The sequence below is a fragment of the Melopsittacus undulatus genome, chromosome 12, assembly GCF_012275295.1.
Source record: "Melopsittacus undulatus isolate bMelUnd1 chromosome 12, bMelUnd1.mat.Z, whole genome shotgun sequence".
In the NCBI taxonomy this organism is placed as follows: domain Eukaryota; kingdom Metazoa; phylum Chordata; class Aves; order Psittaciformes; family Psittaculidae; genus Melopsittacus; species Melopsittacus undulatus.
The window spans coordinates 21,378,463-21,398,235 of record NC_047538.1 but is presented as its reverse complement, the minus strand read 5'-3'; the positions used below and the strand labels follow the sequence as shown (position 1 = coordinate 21,398,235).

Here is a 19,773-nt window from a genome sequence, read left to right as displayed (position 1 = left end):
GGGACATGTTCCCAGTGCAGAGAGGGGTGAGCTGCTCCCTTGGTGGAGATGCTGCTTGGATCTGTAGGGAGGAATGATCTGTCCTGGCCATAAAGGGAGGGGAATGGTGTGGGCTGTGTGAGCTTTCCTGGGCTGTGCCTCCAGGTATTCACCTGAGACACTGCACTCCTGAGCCCTTCATCCAGCCCTGGAGCTGGCAGCCAAGGGTGATTCTGACCCTCCATGGATGGCTCTTGGGGCAAGGAGGTGAAGCACTGGCCTCCTGCTCTCCCCACCCAAGGCTTCATGAATAGGGAGAAGGTTTCCTGGTTTTATAGAATATGTATGGACACATGTGTCTGATTTTTCTAATGGCTCCGGCTTCCATCCACGCTGGCTCCTGGGCCAGATGGGACTCCTGAGTTTGCCATTGTACACAGGGCAAAGTCCCTCCGCACCTTGGAGCTGGGTGGGAACTGGAGGCTGGTATCCCGCATCCAGCCTCTAGCATCCTGCATCCTGCATCCTTCCCGTGGGCTATTGGGGAGAGGGGTTCTGCCAGGTTAGCTGGGTTGTACTCAGTGCTGTGGATGGGGCTGTTTGGAACACCAGCAGAGCAGCAGGATGAGACGGTTGGGAGCCATCGTGCATCTCCACCACTGTTAATGTTCTCCATGCTTTCCTTGTGATTGCTGTGGGAGCCAGTGGGTGAGTCCTGCTGGTGCAGAAACATCCTCCACATTGCCCTGAATGAGCAGCTGGAAGCAGTGCTGATGATGCTGAGGGGCGGTGCGGGTGCTGCTGGCCCTGGCCCCATGGCAGGGCTGAGGCCTCTTGGCTGAGCTGCTCCTCTCCAGCGTGGACAGAGTCCAGCACCGCCCCTCTCCGCCCTCTCCTCCTTCCCAGATGGGATTGAGCCTCCCACAAAGGGAGAGTGAGGCCAGCGGGGCTGTGCTCCTTGGGTTAACATTAACCCAGCCGACAGCAGGACAGCAGCAGCCGGTACCGACTTCCAGCAGCAAAGGAGTGAGTCTTGGGAACGACTGTTTCATCCCCAGCTCCTCGCTGAGTCAGCACCCATCTCACTTGTCAAACAGTTACCAGCGTCCAGGAGGGTTAAACATTAAACAGGCATCCTACAGCTCCCAGGCCACTCTCACCCGCTGTGGTGATGGAGCACAGGAACACCGCAGCTCACACCAGTGCTGGTTCTGGTGCTCCTGGTGATGCTCCCCCAGCCGAGGGCTCGCAGGCAGTACCGCAGCCCCACTGCTGCAGTGTGACTCGCACCGAGCAGGACCAGGCTGCCGGGATGCCACGTGAGCCGCCCCATCACCGCATCACCCGATGCTCGCCCGCCCACCGCGCCGGCACCGCGTGGGAGAGCTTCCCCACACTGGTGAAGGCATCAAGCTGTCCACAGCATCTCAGCAGGGGACAGGGGTGGCTGGGGCTGTCCTTGCAGTGAGAGAAGGGGCAGGGTTGGGGTGTGATGCTGGGGCAGCCTGGTTTGAGTCTGCAGTTCACGCTGGCAAAGACAAGCCCAAGGTAAGGCAGAGCCTTAACCCATCAAAGCTGGGGAAGGCAGCTGATGAACCCTGGTTCTGTGCAGTTCTGTGCAGTGTGCTGCCAGAGGCTGCTGTGGTGCTGTCGGCACTGCGGTTCCACAGGGGCCACATCAGATGGGGACATGTGAGGGAGGCCGTGCATGGTCAACCACTGTAGATCTGAACTGCAGAGAGGAGATGCCTGCCCATGGGCACCAACCCACCCTTGCACTGTGTGTCCTGGTCACTGGCTCAGCCATAGGTGCAAGGGCTGTGCTGGGCAAGCATCATGTTGGTGCTGTGGCCCTGGGCTGGGGGAGCCCATTGGGGAAATCTGGTAGCTGTTACCTGTGCACAACCACTGTGTGTGCAAGGAACTGTGTTCAGGCCATGTGTCAGTGTGTTGGCTTGTCTGGCAGTGAAACTCATACCTGTCTTCATGGTGGAGGGTGAAGGAGGTCTGGGAACACAGTGTCCTGGTCACCCCCAAAGCTTCATGCCTTGGAGGGTCCATTTCCACACTACAAAGGCTCAGCCATGTGCCAGCCCTTCCCTGCTCAAATCCTTTTCCCATCTGTCCCACTGCTGTCACCCATGCTGACCCACTGGGTCTGGGATGCCCCAGACTGGCATTAGGTGGGTATGAGGTGATGAGGATTGTTCATCTGGTGACTCCCAGAGTACCCAACAGTCAGCCCTGTGTGCAGCACAGGATCTGCTGGGAGGGACATACTAAATTATGCAATTTGCATATTGATGAGCTTGATACTTTGGCTTCCTAAGCTCAGGATCCTGGGGGGCTTTAGAAAACCTGATGACCTGAAGTGTGCTTAAATGCATCTCTGTAAGCACTATGAATGCACAGAGCTGCTGCTGGGGGTGCTGGTGGGACCCACTTTGGAGCATCAGGCTCTTTAGCTGCATGTCCTGCAAGAGCTGCTGTGAGGAGAGCAGTGCTGAGCACATCTGTCCTAGGCCATGGAGCTGGGCCAGTGCTCCTGGGTCAGTCACCTCCTGTGAGCACCAGCTCAGCATGGAGTGGATGTCTCAGGAGCACTTGTCCCCAGCCATGTGTCTCAGCAGCCTTTGGGGTGTTGCACCCTTGCAGGAGCCCTGTGCCCCCACAACATGGCTTCACAACACCCGTGCTGCAGTTATCAGAGCACTTATCTGGGGAGCAGCTCAGATTTGCTGCCTTTTGCCTGGTCTCCCCGTGGGTGCCTGGTCCCAGTCTGGAGGTGGGTCCCCTCCAGCGCTGTCACTGTGCAATTGCTGGGGGCAATCCCAGCACCGTGATGAGTTTATTCCCTGCACATGGCCCCGCCACACTTGTTTATTCATGCAGGGGTGAGCATGGAATGACCTTGAAGTTTATAGGCTGAGGAGAGCAGTGAAATAACAGCTAACATAAACAAATCAAGCTGTAAAGCTTGAAAACTATGAACTGGCTTCAACAACCAGGAGGGAGGGAGAGCAGAGATGGGCTGGGGAGATGTGGTCCCTGGGGTCTCAGCATGGGCTCAGGAGCTGGGCACACTGAGGGTCTGACCCATGGGTTTCACACACCTTCATCCTTACCCCATTTCAGTGGCACTGTGGAGATGCTCACACTGTTTGCACAGGGGCTCAGCGTGGCTGAGTGTTTGAGGCAACTGATAGCTGAGGGATAGAGCAAGTAGTGGGGGTGCAGGGCTGCAGAGCCACTGGGCTGAGCATCAAATCCCATCCAAATCCAGCCTCTCATCTTTCAAGTGATCTGAGCACCTCAGTCATGTGCACGTGGTTGGTTGCCCAGGTTTTAGCACTGTGTTAACAGATAGTCCTTGCAGAGGAGCATGAGGCTGATCCTGAGTGCTGGGAAAGCACCACGTGTGAGCTCCAGCGAGGGAGCGTGATGCCCAAATGAAATCTGAACTGGTTGCCTTACTACTCTGTGACTCCAGGCTCCAGTTCTCCTTTGGGTTTATTGTGGACAGAGGCAGATTTCGTAGAAACAGCACTGGGGATGAGCCAGATGTCATGATCTTACTTGAGCAGAGAGCCCCACATGGATTGTCTTTGGAAAGCAGGATCCCACTCTGCTTCCTCTCAGACTTGTCATCCCGAAGCAGAGCTGCTCCGGGTGCTAGCTGGGCCAGGCTGTGTTGCCCTCATAGACCAAAATGACCTGGGGACACTGCAGCCCACCAAGGCTGAAGTTGAGACACCTCCCATGTGCTTTGGGTAGCACAGCAGATCATCCTGCAGGAGCCCAGCAGTGAGCAGTGGTCCAGCACATTCCTCTCGGATGACAAGGGTGTCCTTTAGGCTCAGCAACATAAACCAGAGGGGTGCAGGGCATGGGGCACCAATGGGACATGTGCACTGCCTGGTTGACGTGCATGTTTTGTGTCCAGGTTGCTGTCCCCCCGGCCCAGCCTGCTCAACACTGCCAGTGATGCCAGGCTCAACTCCTCGCCACAGAAGCCACTGGACCTGAAGCAGCTGAAGCAGCGTGCTGCTGCCATCCCTCCCATTGTGAGTACCCGTTAGAGAGGGCTGGGACTGGGAGCACAGTGGCTGTGCCTGCCTCCCTGCATGCTCTTCCATCAGGCTGTGTTGCCTGCATGGTGTGTGGCAGGGTTGGAAGGACACGCTCATCCCTGTGGATGGCCAAGCTGTGCCATGGCAGTGTGAGCTCCCTAGCAGGCAAGGTGCTCTCTGTGCCATGTTCCCAGCTGCTGGAGCAGCTCTGCCAGCAGCGGTTGGATGTCCCTTGGGCTCTTTGATCAGAAAGTCATGGGAGGTCTGGACAGAAAAAGCTTCTCATTGCCACATGACTGCTGCCTCCCGTTGCTTTAAAAGGCAGGGGTGCACCTTCCCTCTGCTCTTCATCTCATGTGCTTGAAGGATACCACCTAAGAAGTGTTTACACTCTTCCTCATCCAGAAGCTCTGCTCAGGCTATGACAAAAGCACCCTGGTATCCCCAGGGTCTGCACCAGAGGAGCAGCAGCATGGGGTGGGCAGGGGGCAAATCTGGGTTCTGAGCACTCAGGGAGGATCTGTTCCTGATGCTCTTGCAGTTTCCCATGTTAAAACTTAAGATGTGGCTGCTGTAGTGTAACATCTGGCAAAAGCTACAAGCACTTAACTATAGATCAGAGGTTTAAAACATGAGAAGTGTGAGGCTCTCTCGTAGCATCACCGGCACAGAGCTTATACTCTTATATGATGGCAGGTGAGCTCTGAAGCCCTGTTTGTTGGGCTGATAAGGTTTGAAGTGCTTGTGTGGGGCAGGTGCTTCTCGTGACACCTTGATGCCTCCAGGACTGCTCCTGGTGCCAGCAGCACGTTCCAGGTGTCACCAGTTCCTATTGCTTTGCAGATGTCGGAGGGTTTCTCGGAGGGGATACTGCCGAGTGGAAGTGTGAAGCCTCAGGTGCCTCCCCATGCCCTGGCCCTCTACCAGCAGCAGATCACAAAAGCCCACGAGTCTGCCCGTGAGGACACAGCCCCGAGCAAGCTCTCCCAGTCCCAGCAGGCTGAGAAGGAGCCGCAGCAGCCAAGCAGCAGCCCCAGGGGAAAGAGCAGGAGCCCTGCTGTGGGTGACAAGGAAGGTAAGGATGTGCGCGTGTTCATCCGCACAGCAGCACCCAGAGTGCAGCTGTAGGCAGCCAGCAGCTCTCCTCCTCTTAGGTGAAAGCTTGCTTCAAGCCTTGAAAGCTCTTTAATAGCATCTTGAAGCAGGACGAGAGAGGCATGGCTAATTTCCCATGTTCATTAGACAGTACATGATGTCTCACTGAGCCTACAGCAAACACGGGGCTAGTGTCGGGCGCTGAGGAGGTGAAGATTGCCTTTATTAGCGGCTCTGCCATTCATTTGAGAGCAGAGGGGCCTGGAGGCATGCCAGGGCTCTGGGTACAATGGCTCTTTTCTACCTTGCTGGCTTTCTATAAAGAATGCTTTTAATGCTCAGTGGGGACCATTATTTCATTTAAAATCAATGCTAATACTGTGACTCGGAGTCCAAAGGTTCCTGTAAAGATTCCCAGTGCTTTCTCCCCGGAATAGCTCTGATGTGGTTTGGCTGCCTAATGAGCAATTCAGAGTTTCCCACCGTAGAGCATCTGAAGCATTATTAGCTTGAGCACCTGGGGATCAAGGTTAAGGAGAGACGGGAAGTCCTAATGAGACCATCCTCTAAATGTGTTTTTAATCTGAGCATCAGAGTCTGTTCTAGTTCAGACTCTGTGTCCCTGCCCCTCATAGCCAGCCTGTGGTTCAGTTGTATGTGGAGATGCTGTCACCAGTAGCATGATCAGAGGAGCAGGGAAGTTGGGCTGGAGGGGCGCAATGCCCCTCGGTGCTGGGTCCTGCGTGGGGATGAATGCAGCTGTAATACCTGGAGATGGAAGGTGGATAATACTGCAGTGATGAGGCAGATGTGCACTGGAGCTGGGCTGTGATCGTTGCTGGAAGCTCACCCTCAGGCAGGCAGGATCACAGCAGCCTGCTCTGCAGTGTCCATGCCCAGGTGTTTATTGTCCAGGCTGTCCTGTCCCTCTGCACACAACGATGTGCTCACTGCTTGCTGGCACTTCACCAAATGGGGGGGTTTAAACAGTAAGTATTGCCGTGTGTGCTTCACACCTCCAGCATCTCTTACATGTAAGCAAGGGAGGTGTGTGCTCACCTGGTGAGAAAGGGAGTCTCTACTGAGTCGTGGTGTTGCCACCCATGAAGTCCCACCTCCAGCTGATCTCAACCTGCTGTACTTGGGTTTGCTACCCAGGTGGAACAGTTCCCTTCCAACTCTCCTCCCCTGGCAGCAGGTAGTGAGCATTGTTGGTGTCCCTGTGCTGCAGCTCCAGCTTCCTCCTGATTGCAGGACCAGGAGGAGATGAGGCAAATCTGTGTGTGTGTGTGTGTGTGTTAGGTACAAGGCAGGGTTTAGGGCTTGGAAATGAACCATGTCATTCTGCAACCTTTTGGCACCATTATTACATGCAAGGGTCTGATGTCTGGGTAGCTTTTCTTTATGGCTTTGTTGTCTGCAAAGCACCATTGGTGTGAAACATTTTATTCTCTCATACTTGTGTAGTGCTCCGAGCTGTGCATGTTAATGAAACTAATTCTTCCTGCCTGTACCCCTGCAAACATCTCAGCAGGTCTTGGGCTCCAGCTCTGTGATGTCCAAACACTGCATAGCTGTGCACGTGTGCTGGGTACCACAGCAGGTCTGGGGTACATGTGGACCCTAGTGAACTTAGGCTGCTCTTCTCCATGATGGGAGTGCATCTCTCATTTGAAGATCATCAGGTTTGTGATGAATCACCTCAAGGGGAGAAATCAAATCCCCCGAAGCCCTGATTTCAGTTCAGCAGTTGCTCAGTGCTGTCTCAGCGTCCTGGAGCACATCCCAGCTGTGGATCAAGGATCAGAGGGGAGATGGCCAGATAGTCCTGGCAGCTCTGTGTATGTCCCTTCCCTCCCCTGCTCTCTGAAGTGGCAAGCATCCAGGCTGCAGACACCATGCAGCCACACCACCTCATGTTAACCAGGCAGAGCCTTCAGGCTTCAGCCCCTTGCTGCCTGCTAGCCAGGGCTCAGCTCCCCCGGAGCAGGTACTCCCATTCCTCCCCTGCTCAACAGGAGAGCTTGAACTCTTGCAACTGCTCCAGAGATCAACATCCTCCTCACCGCTCTGGACCTGCTTCAAAGCCAAGTCTTGCACACATCCTGGCCCAGGCGTTGGCTGCCTCGCAGCCGCTGGCTGGGGCTCTATCGGCTTGGAGGGCAGCCAGCCGCAGCCGTACCTTCCTGAGCACTGCCCTCTCCTCCTCCCAACATGAGCTGCTAATGGCAGGGCCAGGCAGAGGCAGCCCTGCCTGGATGTCAGCCGCAGGCAGCCGGATCCCCGTTCCCATTGCCCAGCTGCCGTGGGGCACATCTTTGGTTATTGGCAGTTGGAAGCCAGCGGTGTGTTTTGTGTTGATTTAGTCGTGTTTCATCTGGCCTTTGTGGGCGATGGGGAGCCAAGAGCATTCATTTGGATGACGGATCATATAAACTCTGACTCCTTCGCTCCCATTCCAGGGCCTTGATAAACGGTAATAGGAACTCTCTCTTCCCCGCGTAAGTGCTATTTTATCAAAAGCTGGCTGAGTTATAGCCACCCTCTAATGCGGGGGCAATTAGGGACTGGACACATTTCACAGGCTGGAGAGAGGCATGCAGGGGAGGGGATGGCTCCCGTGGGGAAAGGAGGAGGATGGGGCTCTCCGAGAGCCTTGGCTGACAGGGCCTTGGCATCAGAGAGCATCTTCAGCTGGGACATCCCAGTGCTGTTGGAGCAGAGCTGAGTGAGGCTGAGCTGAAGGGGAGAGAATCAGGGAGTGTGGATGTGACTGTGTCAGTCGGAGGATGCGCCTGTATTCCCCCATACTGCAGGATGAAAGGATCCTCTCTAGGATCCAACATGGGGAGAGAGGAGGCTGCAGCCAAGGTCCAGCCCTGCCAGGCTGCAGAGGTGTGAGTGCCTGAACACCTTTGTGTGCTGATAATGGATTTCTTCTCTCAGTGAAGGGGACAAGAATAATCTCTCAGCTTCTGAGCACACCGAGCATTAATAACGATAATGCAGTAAAGCCTCATTAAATTGGGCCTCTGATAATCTACTTGCCCTATTATTAGGCTTAGCAGGATTGAGGCATCTATTTTTATCACAAATTGATGGTTAAAGGCTGGCTTCATTTGTGATTGCTATTGTTTACTGCCCAGTTTCTAAGTCCTGGTCAATGCAGACGTTACACAGGTGGGTCTGGGCAAGAAGGGCAGTGCAGAATTAAGTGGTTATCGATTACAAACAGATCCCACCAAACCTGCTTCTAATCCATCCAGAAAAGGCTGTCTCATCTCTGCTCAGTAAATCATGAGGATGTACTTGGGATGGAACTGGTGCAGATGAAGCCCCTCTTTTCCCCAGCACCCTGCAGAGCATGGCAGGATTTGGGCATCCCCAGCACAGCTCTTCCATTATTAAGCACTTCTTGGCCTCTGTTCAGCCTTTTCATTGCCAGGATGAACCCAGCCTGGCATCCAGTGTATCCCAAGCCAGATGATTCCAGGAAGCTTTCCTGCCCCTCACCTTGGTGCCTTGCAGAGGACCCTCAAGCTGCCTGCTCCCCACAGAGCATTTGGTCATCCTGCAGAGCCCATCTTGATCTTTGCCTGCCTTTGGCAGTCTTGTACAGTGTGGTTGTCCCAGGTGTTCAGAGAACATCAGCACATTATCCCCTTGCTATCCAAGAAGCTGATGCTGTTATTTCTGATCACTTTCTGCATCATGATGTGATGTGGGGCTGAGCTTGTTCCCAGTGTGTTGTGGTCCCTGGCAGTGGACTGGGGCTCTCCAGGCACCCTGTGCCTGGTTGTGTGCAGGTGCCTGCCAGGTATCCCACCCCAGCACTGGTGCCTTTGGGCTTTAGCCTCATGAAGGGGGTGGCAGGATCCTCACTAATCCCTCCAGCCCTGCCTTGGTGGTTGATGCAGACCTGTGGGCACAGGTACAGGCTGCCCAGGGGTGGTTTGCATGTGGCCAGGCCCTGGTGAGGAGCTGGATGTTGGGCTCATCCCAGTGGCTGGTTGCATGTGGAATGTAGTCTCTCCTGGATTTGATGTCCATGGAGGTCCAGGCTGGCAATGAGCACCAGCAGGATCACCAGCATGGATATCTGCCCTCCCCACTGTGCTTTAAGCATCGCAGTAAAATAAATGCTGTCAAATGCAGGCAGTGACACTGAGGCTTCTGTTTAGCTTGGTTGGTGATTTCAGCCCTCATGGCCAGCTCAGACTGAACTGAAGCCATTTCCCATGTTGGATGCTGGCTGAATGCTTGCCCATGGGGTTGCTGAGCGAGCTGTTTGCTTTATTTCCCTTGCAGAAAAGCCTGTGCATTTCTCCTCCATGGCAGAGGCTCAGAAGCTGAGTGCGGAGCCGATGGCTGCCTCGTGCTGGCCTCCCGTCCTGTCCTACTCCCGGGATGTGATCAAAACCTCTCCCCAGGCAGAGCCCCACTTGTTCCAGTACAACCCACCAGGCAAGTACCAGCCACTGACTGCGCAGTGTGTGCCCTCTGTCCTCACCTGGGGCTGAGGTTGCAGCCAGTATCACAGCTCCTGATCTTAGTGCAGCTTTTGGGGGGTAAGAGAAGAGGGTTCATCAGAAACCTGCTAGTGCCTTGCTTTGGTCTGGTATAGAGCTCCCTCGCCGCTAATGCAGCGGTGTGAGGGTGCCAGGCAGGTCTCCCAGCTCTGGCCAGGGCAGGTTTAGGGATGTGGTTGGTTTGTGGGTGCTCTGCACAGGGTCAGGCAGGTTTCACCCCTCGCTGCGCTGTCCTTCTGTGGCTGGAGGGCAGATGGGTCAGGCACAGCTCATCCTCTGCCTGCACAGGGGACAAGGCAGTAATTGAAACCATTCCAGTCCTTTCCAAAACGATCGTGTGACTTGGATCCCAGCTCACAGCTGGCCAGTTCATCACATCCAGCCCCTGCTCCTTCCCTCCCCCTTTCCTCCCTGATAGCTGCAGCAGTTCTGCCTGCCCTCTTCCTTGCTAACGCTTGTGTTTTCCACACAGGACACCCCATCCCACTAAACCTGCATGAGAGCTCTCGCTCAGGGCTGCAGAGACTAGCAAGCATCTCCAACCCTCCTCCCCTCATCTCCTCCACCAAGCACCCCTCCGTGCTGGAGAGACCCGTTGGATCCATTTCCCAGGTAGGGCATTGGGTGTGAGTGCTGGAGATGCCTTGCAGGGATGGCAGCAGCTCCTGACCCCTTCTCTCGCCCTGCAGGGCATGCCCATCCAGCTCCATGCACCCTACAGCTCCGAGCACGCCAAGGTCCCTGTTGGCTCCATCACCATGGGCCTGCCACTGACCATGGATCCCAAGAAACTGGGTAAGGGACTGGGAGGTGAGTGGTTTCTTGGAGAGCACTGGGAAGTGAACTTGCCAGCAGCATGCAGGAAAGAAGAGCACAGGACACAGCAATGAAGTGCAGAGAGACCTGCTAAGAGGATGAAAGGATTAGTCCCTCAGGAAAGCAGAGACACAGGGAGCTAAATTTGTGCAGTATAGGAAAGCAGCAACTCAGCCAGAGACACATCCCAGCCTATAAATACCCTCCAGCTAATACTGTGATCGAAGGAAGGAAATACATTGCTGCTCCCCAGGCCAGTAGGATAAAGAGTAAATGGCCTGAAGTGAACAAAGAAAGTGTTTGGTCTGCAGATTTGGAAGTGTTTAACAGCAGGAGGGGATGAGTGGAGGACTGAGTGTGATGGAGGAGGGATACAGGCCCTATTCTCCACTGTGCACAGGTCCTGTTATAAACCGCTACTGAGTTTTCAGTGTCAGCTCTGGTCCTGATGCCAGCAGCCTCAGCAGTGCCTTTGCCAAGGTGAAGGATCTGGCTTTGCTCATCAGTGGTTGTGTATTAAACCGATTGCTGCATCCTCGGTGAAGTCCATTCCAAAGTGGTGGTGATGGCAAAGGCACCGAGGAGTTACCAGTGCAGGGCTGGCACAGATGCCTCGAGCAGCAGAGGGCTGCGACCCTCTGCCTGCACCTACACTGATACATGGTTATTGTCTTCCAGTGCCTTTTCCTGGAGTAAAGCAGGAACAACTTTCTCCTAGAAGCCAGGCCAGCCAGCCGGAAAGTCTGGTTCTGCAGCCGTCCCAGGAGGGCTCCATCCTGCGGGGTGAGGAGCCAGGAGCACGGGAAGTGGGATGGGAGGGATGCTGGCACTGCCGAGCCTGTGAGCATCACGCTGGCTGCAGTTGCCCTGTGCTTTCAGGTTTGATTTCTGGGACTGTGCATGGCAAGAGGGGTCCCTTCACTCTTATTCTCCAGCATTGTGGCAGATAGGTTTGTACAGATCTTCCCCAGATCAGGCTCTTGGGCACTGATCCTGGTGGAGGTTTAGTGTTCAACCCCCAAATCTGTTGCTCAAGACAAAGCAAGACCTGCTTAAATTCCATTGATTCTTTGCAGGCTCTTCACTGTTGCTGCTGCAGCTGGGCAGGGACCTCATTTCATTTAAATACAGCCCTCCCATGTTTCTTTCCCCATTAGCTAGGCAGAAGAAAAGTGTTGCTTTTAAGTGCGGATCCTGATTTGTGAGCCCCACAACTGAGGCAGTCAGCAGCCTGAGTGCAGTGGGCTGCCCCCAGCCCAGGACGGATCCATGCAGATGAACTCAAACCACCCCGAGCCACATCTCACTGGAGATCTGCTCTGATCCCATCAGGGGAGGCTGCGACAGGCTGTGCTTTCTCCCAGGCTCATAAATCTGCCCGGCCCCTCCACAGAGGCAGCAGGGAGCTGATAGCCTCCAAATGCCCATTTTTCCTACCTCCCAGCCTGTGCTTGCAGGGCTGGGTCCCTTGGGGAATGGGGTGGAAAGGGCTCTGCAAGGCATGGGATTTAATGCTGCCATTCCTTGGAGGGCTTCCTCTCCACATCATCAGCTCACTTAGACTGGGTTGAATCCTGCACTTAGGCGGTTGTCTCAGCCCCACAGTTCTTGTGCTGAACAGCAAATCCAGCCCCCAGCTCACTGCCTTTGTGTCTTACAGGTACGTCCCTCAGCTCTGCCTCAGGGGGGAGCATCACCAAGGGAACACCAACATCCAGACCCCCTCCGGAGTCACCCATCACCTACCGAGGGTCCATCACACATGTAGGTCCCTTGTCTCTGGTGGGTTCTGCTTTCTGGGTTCTGGTGGCTGGAGCTTGTGCTGCACACGAGGATTGGGGTTTGGGGGTGCACTGAGTGCGTGGCACAGGGCTGAGCAGCACAGGTCTTGCCAGTGCAGGAAAGGGGAGCTGAATGAAGGAGGAGATGGGTGGAGGATCAGGCCAGGCAGAGCAGAGGAGAATCCAAGGTGCATGGATAGGTATGCATGGATAGGAATCCAAGGTGCATGTAAGAGTAGGGAGGTCTCCTGCCAGGGCTGAGCACGCTGCACTGAAGGTCCTGCCCAGAGGCTGTCTTGAGCAGGAAGATAGTTTGGCCTTAATTTCCACCATCCATCTTCGGCAGAGCAGCTGGCAAGCGGGAGGCAGTGTTTTGCAGTGTGAGTTATTGCTCACACGGTAACAGAGCGGAGAGCATTAACAACAGAAGAAATCCCTTTCCTGTGGGGATTTTATCTGGCCATCACTCACATATTTAAAGCCACTCACAGGGGGATCTCTGCCTGCCTCCTTCAAGGAGGGTGGCCGTGTTCCCTTGGGCCCTGGGGACATGAACCTGAATCCTGGCCCAGAGCAGAGGCTTCACTTGCCTGGTGCCCTGCATCCAGCAGCTGCCAGGACCAGCTCCTTGGGGGCTGTAAATAACCCCTCAGAGCAAACACTGCTTCATCCTCTCGTATGCCCCAGCAGCAGCTATGGGCAGCAGTGGGTGGCAGGAAGGATCCTGAGTGCCACGTGCCAGAGTTCAGGAGATGAGCAGTTTGTTGACACGCTGTTTTGCATCCAGATAATTAATCCATCTAGATTCCTTTGTTTGGCTTGGGATTAAGGTACCAAGCCCAGACCCAGGGCATTGCCTCCCTCTCCTGCTGGCCCAGGAGCCTGCATCCCTCTGCTCCCATTGGGGAGAAGGAGCCCCCTGTTCCGGCAGCAGCTCCCAGAGCTGATATTTGATCTCAGATTAGTCATCCAGTTCACGGAAAGCAGATCTTGAATATATGCTTTCTGCTCTGAAGCCATCTGTCATCACTTGCTTTCAAATCCCCTCTGAGCACGTCCACGGAAGGAAGATGACTTACCTGGGGCTGGGAGAGCCAGCTGGGAAAGCCGTTACGGGGTATGCTGCAAGGGTAGACTGTCAGAGCATTGAACCTGGATGCTGGCATGTCCTGGTAGCTCTAGGGCTTGGTACCAGCAGCATCTCCAAGCTGGGGTGGGGGAATAGCCTGCACTGGCACAGCCTGGAAGCACCAGCAAAGCTGGCTGGGATGTCCCTTCCTTGTAAGCATCAGTCCTGGGGCCTGGTGTGGTTAAATGAGCAGAGTATGCAGGTGTCAGTCAGAATCTGCTCTCTGACAGCCTGGCTGTGCCTTCCCTGCAATGGGGTGTGGGATCATCACCCTACAGTGGCTGTTGAGGGTTCGCACCAGGAGGTGATGGCAGAGGGGTGTTATCACCAGCAGTGTCTTCAAGGACATCCAGTTCTGAGTGTTTTGAAGGGCATTAAGAGGGGGGCAGGTGTCTGTGAGCCCTGTCTGTGTGTGCCTCCGGGGAAAGAGGTTTCGGTTCACACCAGTTTGTGTAAGGAACTGTTTCTGTTGGAGAGCCAACCAGCAGGTTTTGTCCCGGACCTGCTCCAGGACTGCTCTCTGATGCCTGTCATCTCACCCAGGCGTGCTGCCAGCACCAGCTCCGTGTGCAGGCAGCGCTCTGAAGGTCACTCCTGCCAGCAGATGTGCCCTGCGCAGGCAGGACACCTCCATGTCTCCTTTACCAGGCTGGGGAAGCAGGCTGCAATAGGAAAAACAGGTTGCAAATAGGAAAACCCTAACACTTGAGCAGTCCTTTTGTCACCAGGGTGTCCTCGGGAGGTGCCCTGTCTCCCCAGACCCAAGCGATGGAGGTCGCTTACCCCAAAACACGTGCAGTGAAGAGAGTTGCTGTTTGGGAGGCCTGTGCTGTCCTCAGCCCCCTGCCTGTTCCCAGCACCCCGCACCGATCACGTACCCCTTTACTGCTCCTCGTTCCCATCCTCATCACTAATGAGGCTGCAGGTCCCTCGCTGTTGGCTGTGGCAGGAAGCGGAGGCTCAGCCTCCCGCAGGGAACAGCCTGTCCCTGCGCGCGCTGGCTTAATTGCTTGTGACACTGTTAAATATGGATCTTGGTGGCTTTCCAAGGGCACCCCGGCAGAAGTGCTGTACAAAGGAACCATTACCAGGATAATCGGAGAAGACAGCCCCAGCAGAGCAGAGAAGGCAAGAGAGGATGCTGTGCCCAAAGGACATGTCATCTACGAAGGGAAGAAGGGCCACGTGCTGTCCTACGAGGGTAAGTCCTAATCCTCTGCCTTTTTAGGGCAGGCGCCAGGGGTTTGTGCTGGGAGTTGGGAGCTATTTGAGGAAAGGCTGACAAAGTGCAACATCCCAGCCTCACATCTTTGCTTCCAGCATCGTTTCTGTCCCTTCCCACCCCTCCTGTCTATGGCCTGGCTGGGTTTCCTTCTGTCCTGTGTGGTTACCTTGCCTTGGAGGTGGCTTTGCTGGCCAGCAGGGGCATGAAGTCTCTGGGTTTCTTTGGTTTTGAGGACTAGGAGAGATCAGAGGACCAGATAGGAAAGGTATTGCCTTCATCCCAAGCATCTTCTGCAGGAGACTGCAGAAACGTTAGGAAACCATCCCCAAGCTCTTAGCCCAAGGTGGGACTCAAGAGCCTGCAAGTTGGACACAAGTCAGGTAGTTTGGCATAAAGGTTTATTCAGACATCAGATTCTCACCTGCAGCATCTTGGGCACAGCTTTCCCAGCCTGGGGATGCTCTACAGAGATCCTCCTGGGCCTGTCACAGACAGTGTCACTTGTTACAGCCTGACCCTGCCCAGCTGGGGAGTAGACCATAGCAAAGCAAACCCTGCAACTGAGCCTGATGGGGGGGCTCAGGAGAGACCTAAAAGCCATGTTGCAGCTCTCTGCATGGTAATGGGCTGCCTTGGTGCCTGGCTGCATTAGTGGTATCAGTAGCACTCAGCAGCTGCTCTTGCCTCCTCTGCGCCTGCTCATCTGATCACAGCACTGGCCATCAAAGCTGCTCCATGTGTCCCAGTGGCTCCCATCAGAGATAAGCAGATGTTCCTCTCTAGGGAAGCTGGAAACAGCTCCTCTCTGCTTGCCTTTCACTGTGTGCTGCGTGGGGCATCACTGGCATGGAGCTGGCGTCCTCGGCCATGGCTGGGGTTGGGAAGAGCTGAGTTACAGACACTGCAGCCCCATGTCGTCTTGGGCTGGATACTGGCACGTGCTCTGGTGTGCACAGGAATGGCTGTTGTCCTGTGTCACCTCTCAGTTGAATGTGGAGGTGACTGAGGAACAGATCCTAACCTCTGCTGTGCTCTCCTGCCTCAGCAGGTATCTTTGGTCAGCTGCTGTGCTGCCTGAACCCTTTGCCTCCCTCTCCAGCATGGCTGCATCCCTCCCTGGGCCAGAGCATCCCTGTTAGGCCCTGTGGTCAGTCCTGCAGGCAGAGGCTGTCCAGCAGGAGACCTTTTCCCCTTGCCCACAAGTGCAGGCAGCTGCTTTCATTACAGGCTTGTTGTTTCATTCAAGGCCAGAAGCAGAGAGTTCAGATCAGACCATGGGGATAACTTTGGCTGATGCCCCTTCTGTGTGTGCCCTGGGACCACAGGGACCTTTCAGGACAGGGCTCTGTGCCATGCCTCTCACCCACCACATGGAAACCAGCTCGTCCCATGCCTGCCCACATTCACTGTCAACTCTAGCCCAGATAAGAAGTGTCACTGTGAAGCCTTGTGTCTGGGCGCCCTTTGGGACAGTTGGCAGGGCTCGGACCAGGGAGGACGCAGGAAGCATTTCAGGACTTGTTTGTGCAAGAGGCTATTTTAAACTCCTCTGCCTGAGCTTGGAGTCGAATGAGGTTGCTCTCAGAAGTGGTGCTATCAGGGGAGGGACAGGGCAGTGAGGACTCCCTGTGCCCGGAGCTGGGATCCCTCATTGGGCAGACCAAGCCCTTCCCCATTGCACGCACTTGTCAGTGTCAGCCCAAGTCTCATCTGCAGCCTGAACCCGTGGCCCTCATCCTACCTGCTTTGGACACACATGAGGAATTCATTCCTTCCTCTCCACAGGCAGCCTTTTACATGCTCGACAGCGTTTATCACATCCTGAGTCATGTTGTGTGCTTCTGCCAGCCCTGCTGCCTCTCTCCTTCCCCCAGCCAGCCCGGTGAGGAAGAGTTAAACAGAAATTAGATAAGAACACTGAAATTGTTGGTGATTATGAATTTTGGCAAGCAGAAAAAAAATTGCAAATTCTTTAGTGTCATGAGGGTGCTTAAAATAAAAGAGCTGTAATGAGACGAGATCCTGTAGCATGTGCGAGCTGAATTGTGCTAGATTGGTTATTCTCATTCTGCATATGATTGCTGATGGCTTCTGCAAGGCAAGGGACGTGGGCTTGCAGTGATTTTCTTGCTGTTTAGTCTCTTCTCCCTCGCCCCCCCCCACTTCCCGGTGGCACAAAGGGTGCCGGGACCACGTCCCCTTCTGCAGGAGGGCTGTTGGCAACAGATGTGCCTTGATGACAGGGTGCAGGCACATCGCCCTGTGTCTGCCGCAGGGTGCTTGGCTGCTTCTCAGTGTCGCCCCCAGATTTCTCCTATAGGATGAATGTGAAGTGAAGGCTCAGGGTCAGATCTCTCTCTTGCAGCCCCACACACGTTGTGGATTGAGTGGGTGCTGGCTGCGGGAACCAGGAGCGGGTGTGAAGTTGTAATAATCCCATTTTATTAATTACTGGGTTTCCAAGCAGGACTTTTGTTCCCAATTGTCCACAGTGGGATGAGGATTTTTACCTTCCCCATTCTCTCTAATTGTATAACCACTTCTCTGCCCACAGAGAGGCCGATCAAGGCACTGGCAATCCTTGGCAGGGGCAGCCTGGCCGGGGATGATGGGCAGAGGTGTTTATCTTTCCAAGCCAAAATTCCCTCTTGGAGCTCATTACATAACCAGAAGGCATTGAGCTGGATCAGAAGCTGCTCAGATTCACAGCTCACTGCACATGATGGATGCCTATGGCCCAGGGTGGGCGAGATGCTGCCTGGCATGGGCAGGGCTGTGCTTGGCAGTGGTGGAGGCTGTAGCTCAGGGCAGTTGTCCACTGTTTGCAGGAGCATCTGCTCCAGGTTCAGATGAGGAGGTAGTTGGTGGTCTCCCATCACAAGTGCTTGCTCCATCAGTCCTCACTGTCTCTCCCAGTTCTTGTGGGCCCTCACTGCTGTTCCAAAGGAATCGTTCTCAGCTTTGCTTCTTCCCCCTTTTCCCTGATGTTCTGAGCCAGGGAGTGTCTGGGTGAGTGTTAATGCTGGCCAGGATCCCAAGCAGTAGGTGTCGAGCAAAAACCAAAACAAACAGGGGAAAAAGAGCTAAAGATCCCCAGACCCACAGGGTTCAGTGGAACCGCAGCTGCTCACAACAGCAGCACTGGCTCCAGGCTGTCCTGCTGCTTCCCCATCAGGGATGGAGGGAGCAGGATGCGACAGGGCGGATGCTCCTACCCACATGGGAGGCACAGATCTGGAGTCTGAGACAGGGAGAGGAGAAAACACCAGCTGAATTTATTGGAAGCCAACCTTGTGTGATGTCTGTGGCATTGCTGGGATGGGGGCTGACCTTCCAGCAACACATGCAAGCAGCAGTGAGCACCTCCCATGGCTGGTGCTGAGTTTCCATGCTCCTGATGGTGCATCTCAGTGTTCTCTTCCCCAGGTGGAGTTGCTGCTTCTCAGTGTCCCAAAGAAGACAGCAGGAGCTCAGGAGCTTTGCATGAGACCACAGGAACCAAGCGGACCTACGATATGATGGAGGGGAGGATCAGCCGCGGCTTATCAGCCCGTGATAGCTTATCTGCCAACATTGAAGGTGGGTCTGGGTGAAACCTTCACCTGTGCTGTGTTAGCAGTGACTCTCAGAGACACCACCTTGCCTCTTGTCTGCAGGATACACTTTCTCATGCCTGTGTTTTGGCAGTGGTTCACTGGTACCCTGCAGCACATCCCAACAGGACAGCATCTGACCAGCATGGAAAAGCAAGGGACACAGACTGGGCTGTTTGCCTTTGGTTCCTGCCCTGGCAGGCCAGTTTCAGGGCTATAAAAAAGGGAATCACATTCTTTTGAATGAGGAGTAATTTAGTGATTGTTGGTGGTTTTCCTTGTTGTCTCAAAGGGTCCCTGGTAACACTGTTGTGTGTTCACTGTCAGTGAGCTCCTGTGTCAACCCAGCTTTCTCCTTTGGATCTGTTGTAGGTCTCATGGGTCGAGCAATTCCTCCAGACCGACACAGTCCCCATAACCTAAAGGAGCAGCATCACATGCGGGGCTCAATTACACAAGGTAAAGGCTGCAAGTAGAAGATGGCCATGGCCAGAGGTAATGTGGGGAGGTATTTCACGTGCTTGGCCTCATGTTGTCAGGCTAGGAGGAAACAAGGCTGGACCCATCAAAGTCCAGCTGCACATCTCTTCACTCTCAGCTCAGAGATTCTCGGTCTTGCTCAGCATCTACCAGCCTAAGCTCTCACCAAAGGGGTGACTTGCATGAAGACAGGCTAAAACTGGTGCAGAATCAGTCTGGAAAGTGATGGTAGATGTGAGGTAGTCCAGCTGCATTAGCGATGTAGCTGCTCTGTGTACACAGCTGGGTACCAGTCTCTGAGTTACATGAATTAACTTGAGACCCCCTTGAACACTGAAGCACCCTCTGCATCCATCATCTGCTTGGGGGTTGCAGGAATACCTCGGTCCTACGTGGAGGCTCATGAGGACTACCTCAGAAGAGAAGCCAAACAGCTCAAGAGGGAAAACACTCCACCGAGGGACTTATCTGATGCCTACAAGGTGAGGTCTCATGAGGGCCTTACACCTCTGAAGATGAAACCAGCCCATGAAGACCTGGTGGCCACAGTGAAAGAAGCAGGAAGGTCAATCCATGAGATCCCGCGGGAGGAGCTGAGGAGGACACCAGACATCTCTCTGACGAGACCTCTGAAGGAAGGCTCCATCACACAGGTGAGGATGGGGCAAACAGCAGGTGGTATTGGTCCTGCTCAGGCTGCTCTGCTCCCATAGACCCTGGGGACCATTCCCAAGGTAAAAAGGGAGGTGCGAGGGCTTCAGGCTGCACACACATCACTGGTCAGAATTGAGTCTCTGCTTGGGAACAGGTTGATCTTCCACATCCTTGGATGGGGTCCCTTCCAATCCAGATCATCCTGTGATCCTTCCTAGCAGATGAACACAAAACTCAGGGAAGGGAGCTCAGCACCCCCTGGCACATTAAGAATGCAATGCTCCATCTACGTGTGTACACGGAAGGGGATGCTTTTGGCTCTTGTTTAAGGCCAGAGTCAACTCGTTGCCCTTGGCAGTTGTGACTCTGGGTGCACATCATCTTGGTCTCCTCCCTTTATGGGCAAGTGTCAACCCAGCAAG

At 54.6% G+C, this 19,773-nt stretch overlaps 1 protein-coding gene across 12 annotated transcripts in view; it reads left to right on the top strand.

Annotated features, from left to right (window-relative positions):
* Positions 1-19,773, top strand: part of NCOR2 (nuclear receptor corepressor 2) — a 218,771-nt gene that overhangs the window by 181,834 nt on the left and 17,164 nt on the right. For all 12 annotated transcript variants that reach the window (XM_034068507.1, XM_034068506.1, XM_034068502.1 and 9 more), the window contains 11 exons: positions 3,923-4,043; positions 4,893-5,124; positions 9,453-9,608; positions 10,146-10,285; positions 10,363-10,468; positions 11,168-11,272; positions 12,150-12,253; positions 14,450-14,600; positions 18,051-18,203; positions 18,590-18,676; positions 19,073-19,350. In XM_034068507.1, coding sequence (XP_033924398.1) covers positions 3,923-4,043; positions 4,893-5,124; positions 9,453-9,608; positions 10,146-10,285; positions 10,363-10,468; positions 11,168-11,272; positions 12,150-12,253; positions 14,450-14,600; positions 18,051-18,203; positions 18,590-18,676; positions 19,073-19,350 — 1,633 coding nt within the window. The remainder of the gene's footprint in view (positions 1-3,922; positions 4,044-4,892; positions 5,125-9,452; positions 9,609-10,145; positions 10,286-10,362; positions 10,469-11,167; positions 11,273-12,149; positions 12,254-14,449; positions 14,601-18,050; positions 18,204-18,589; positions 18,677-19,072; positions 19,351-19,773) is intronic.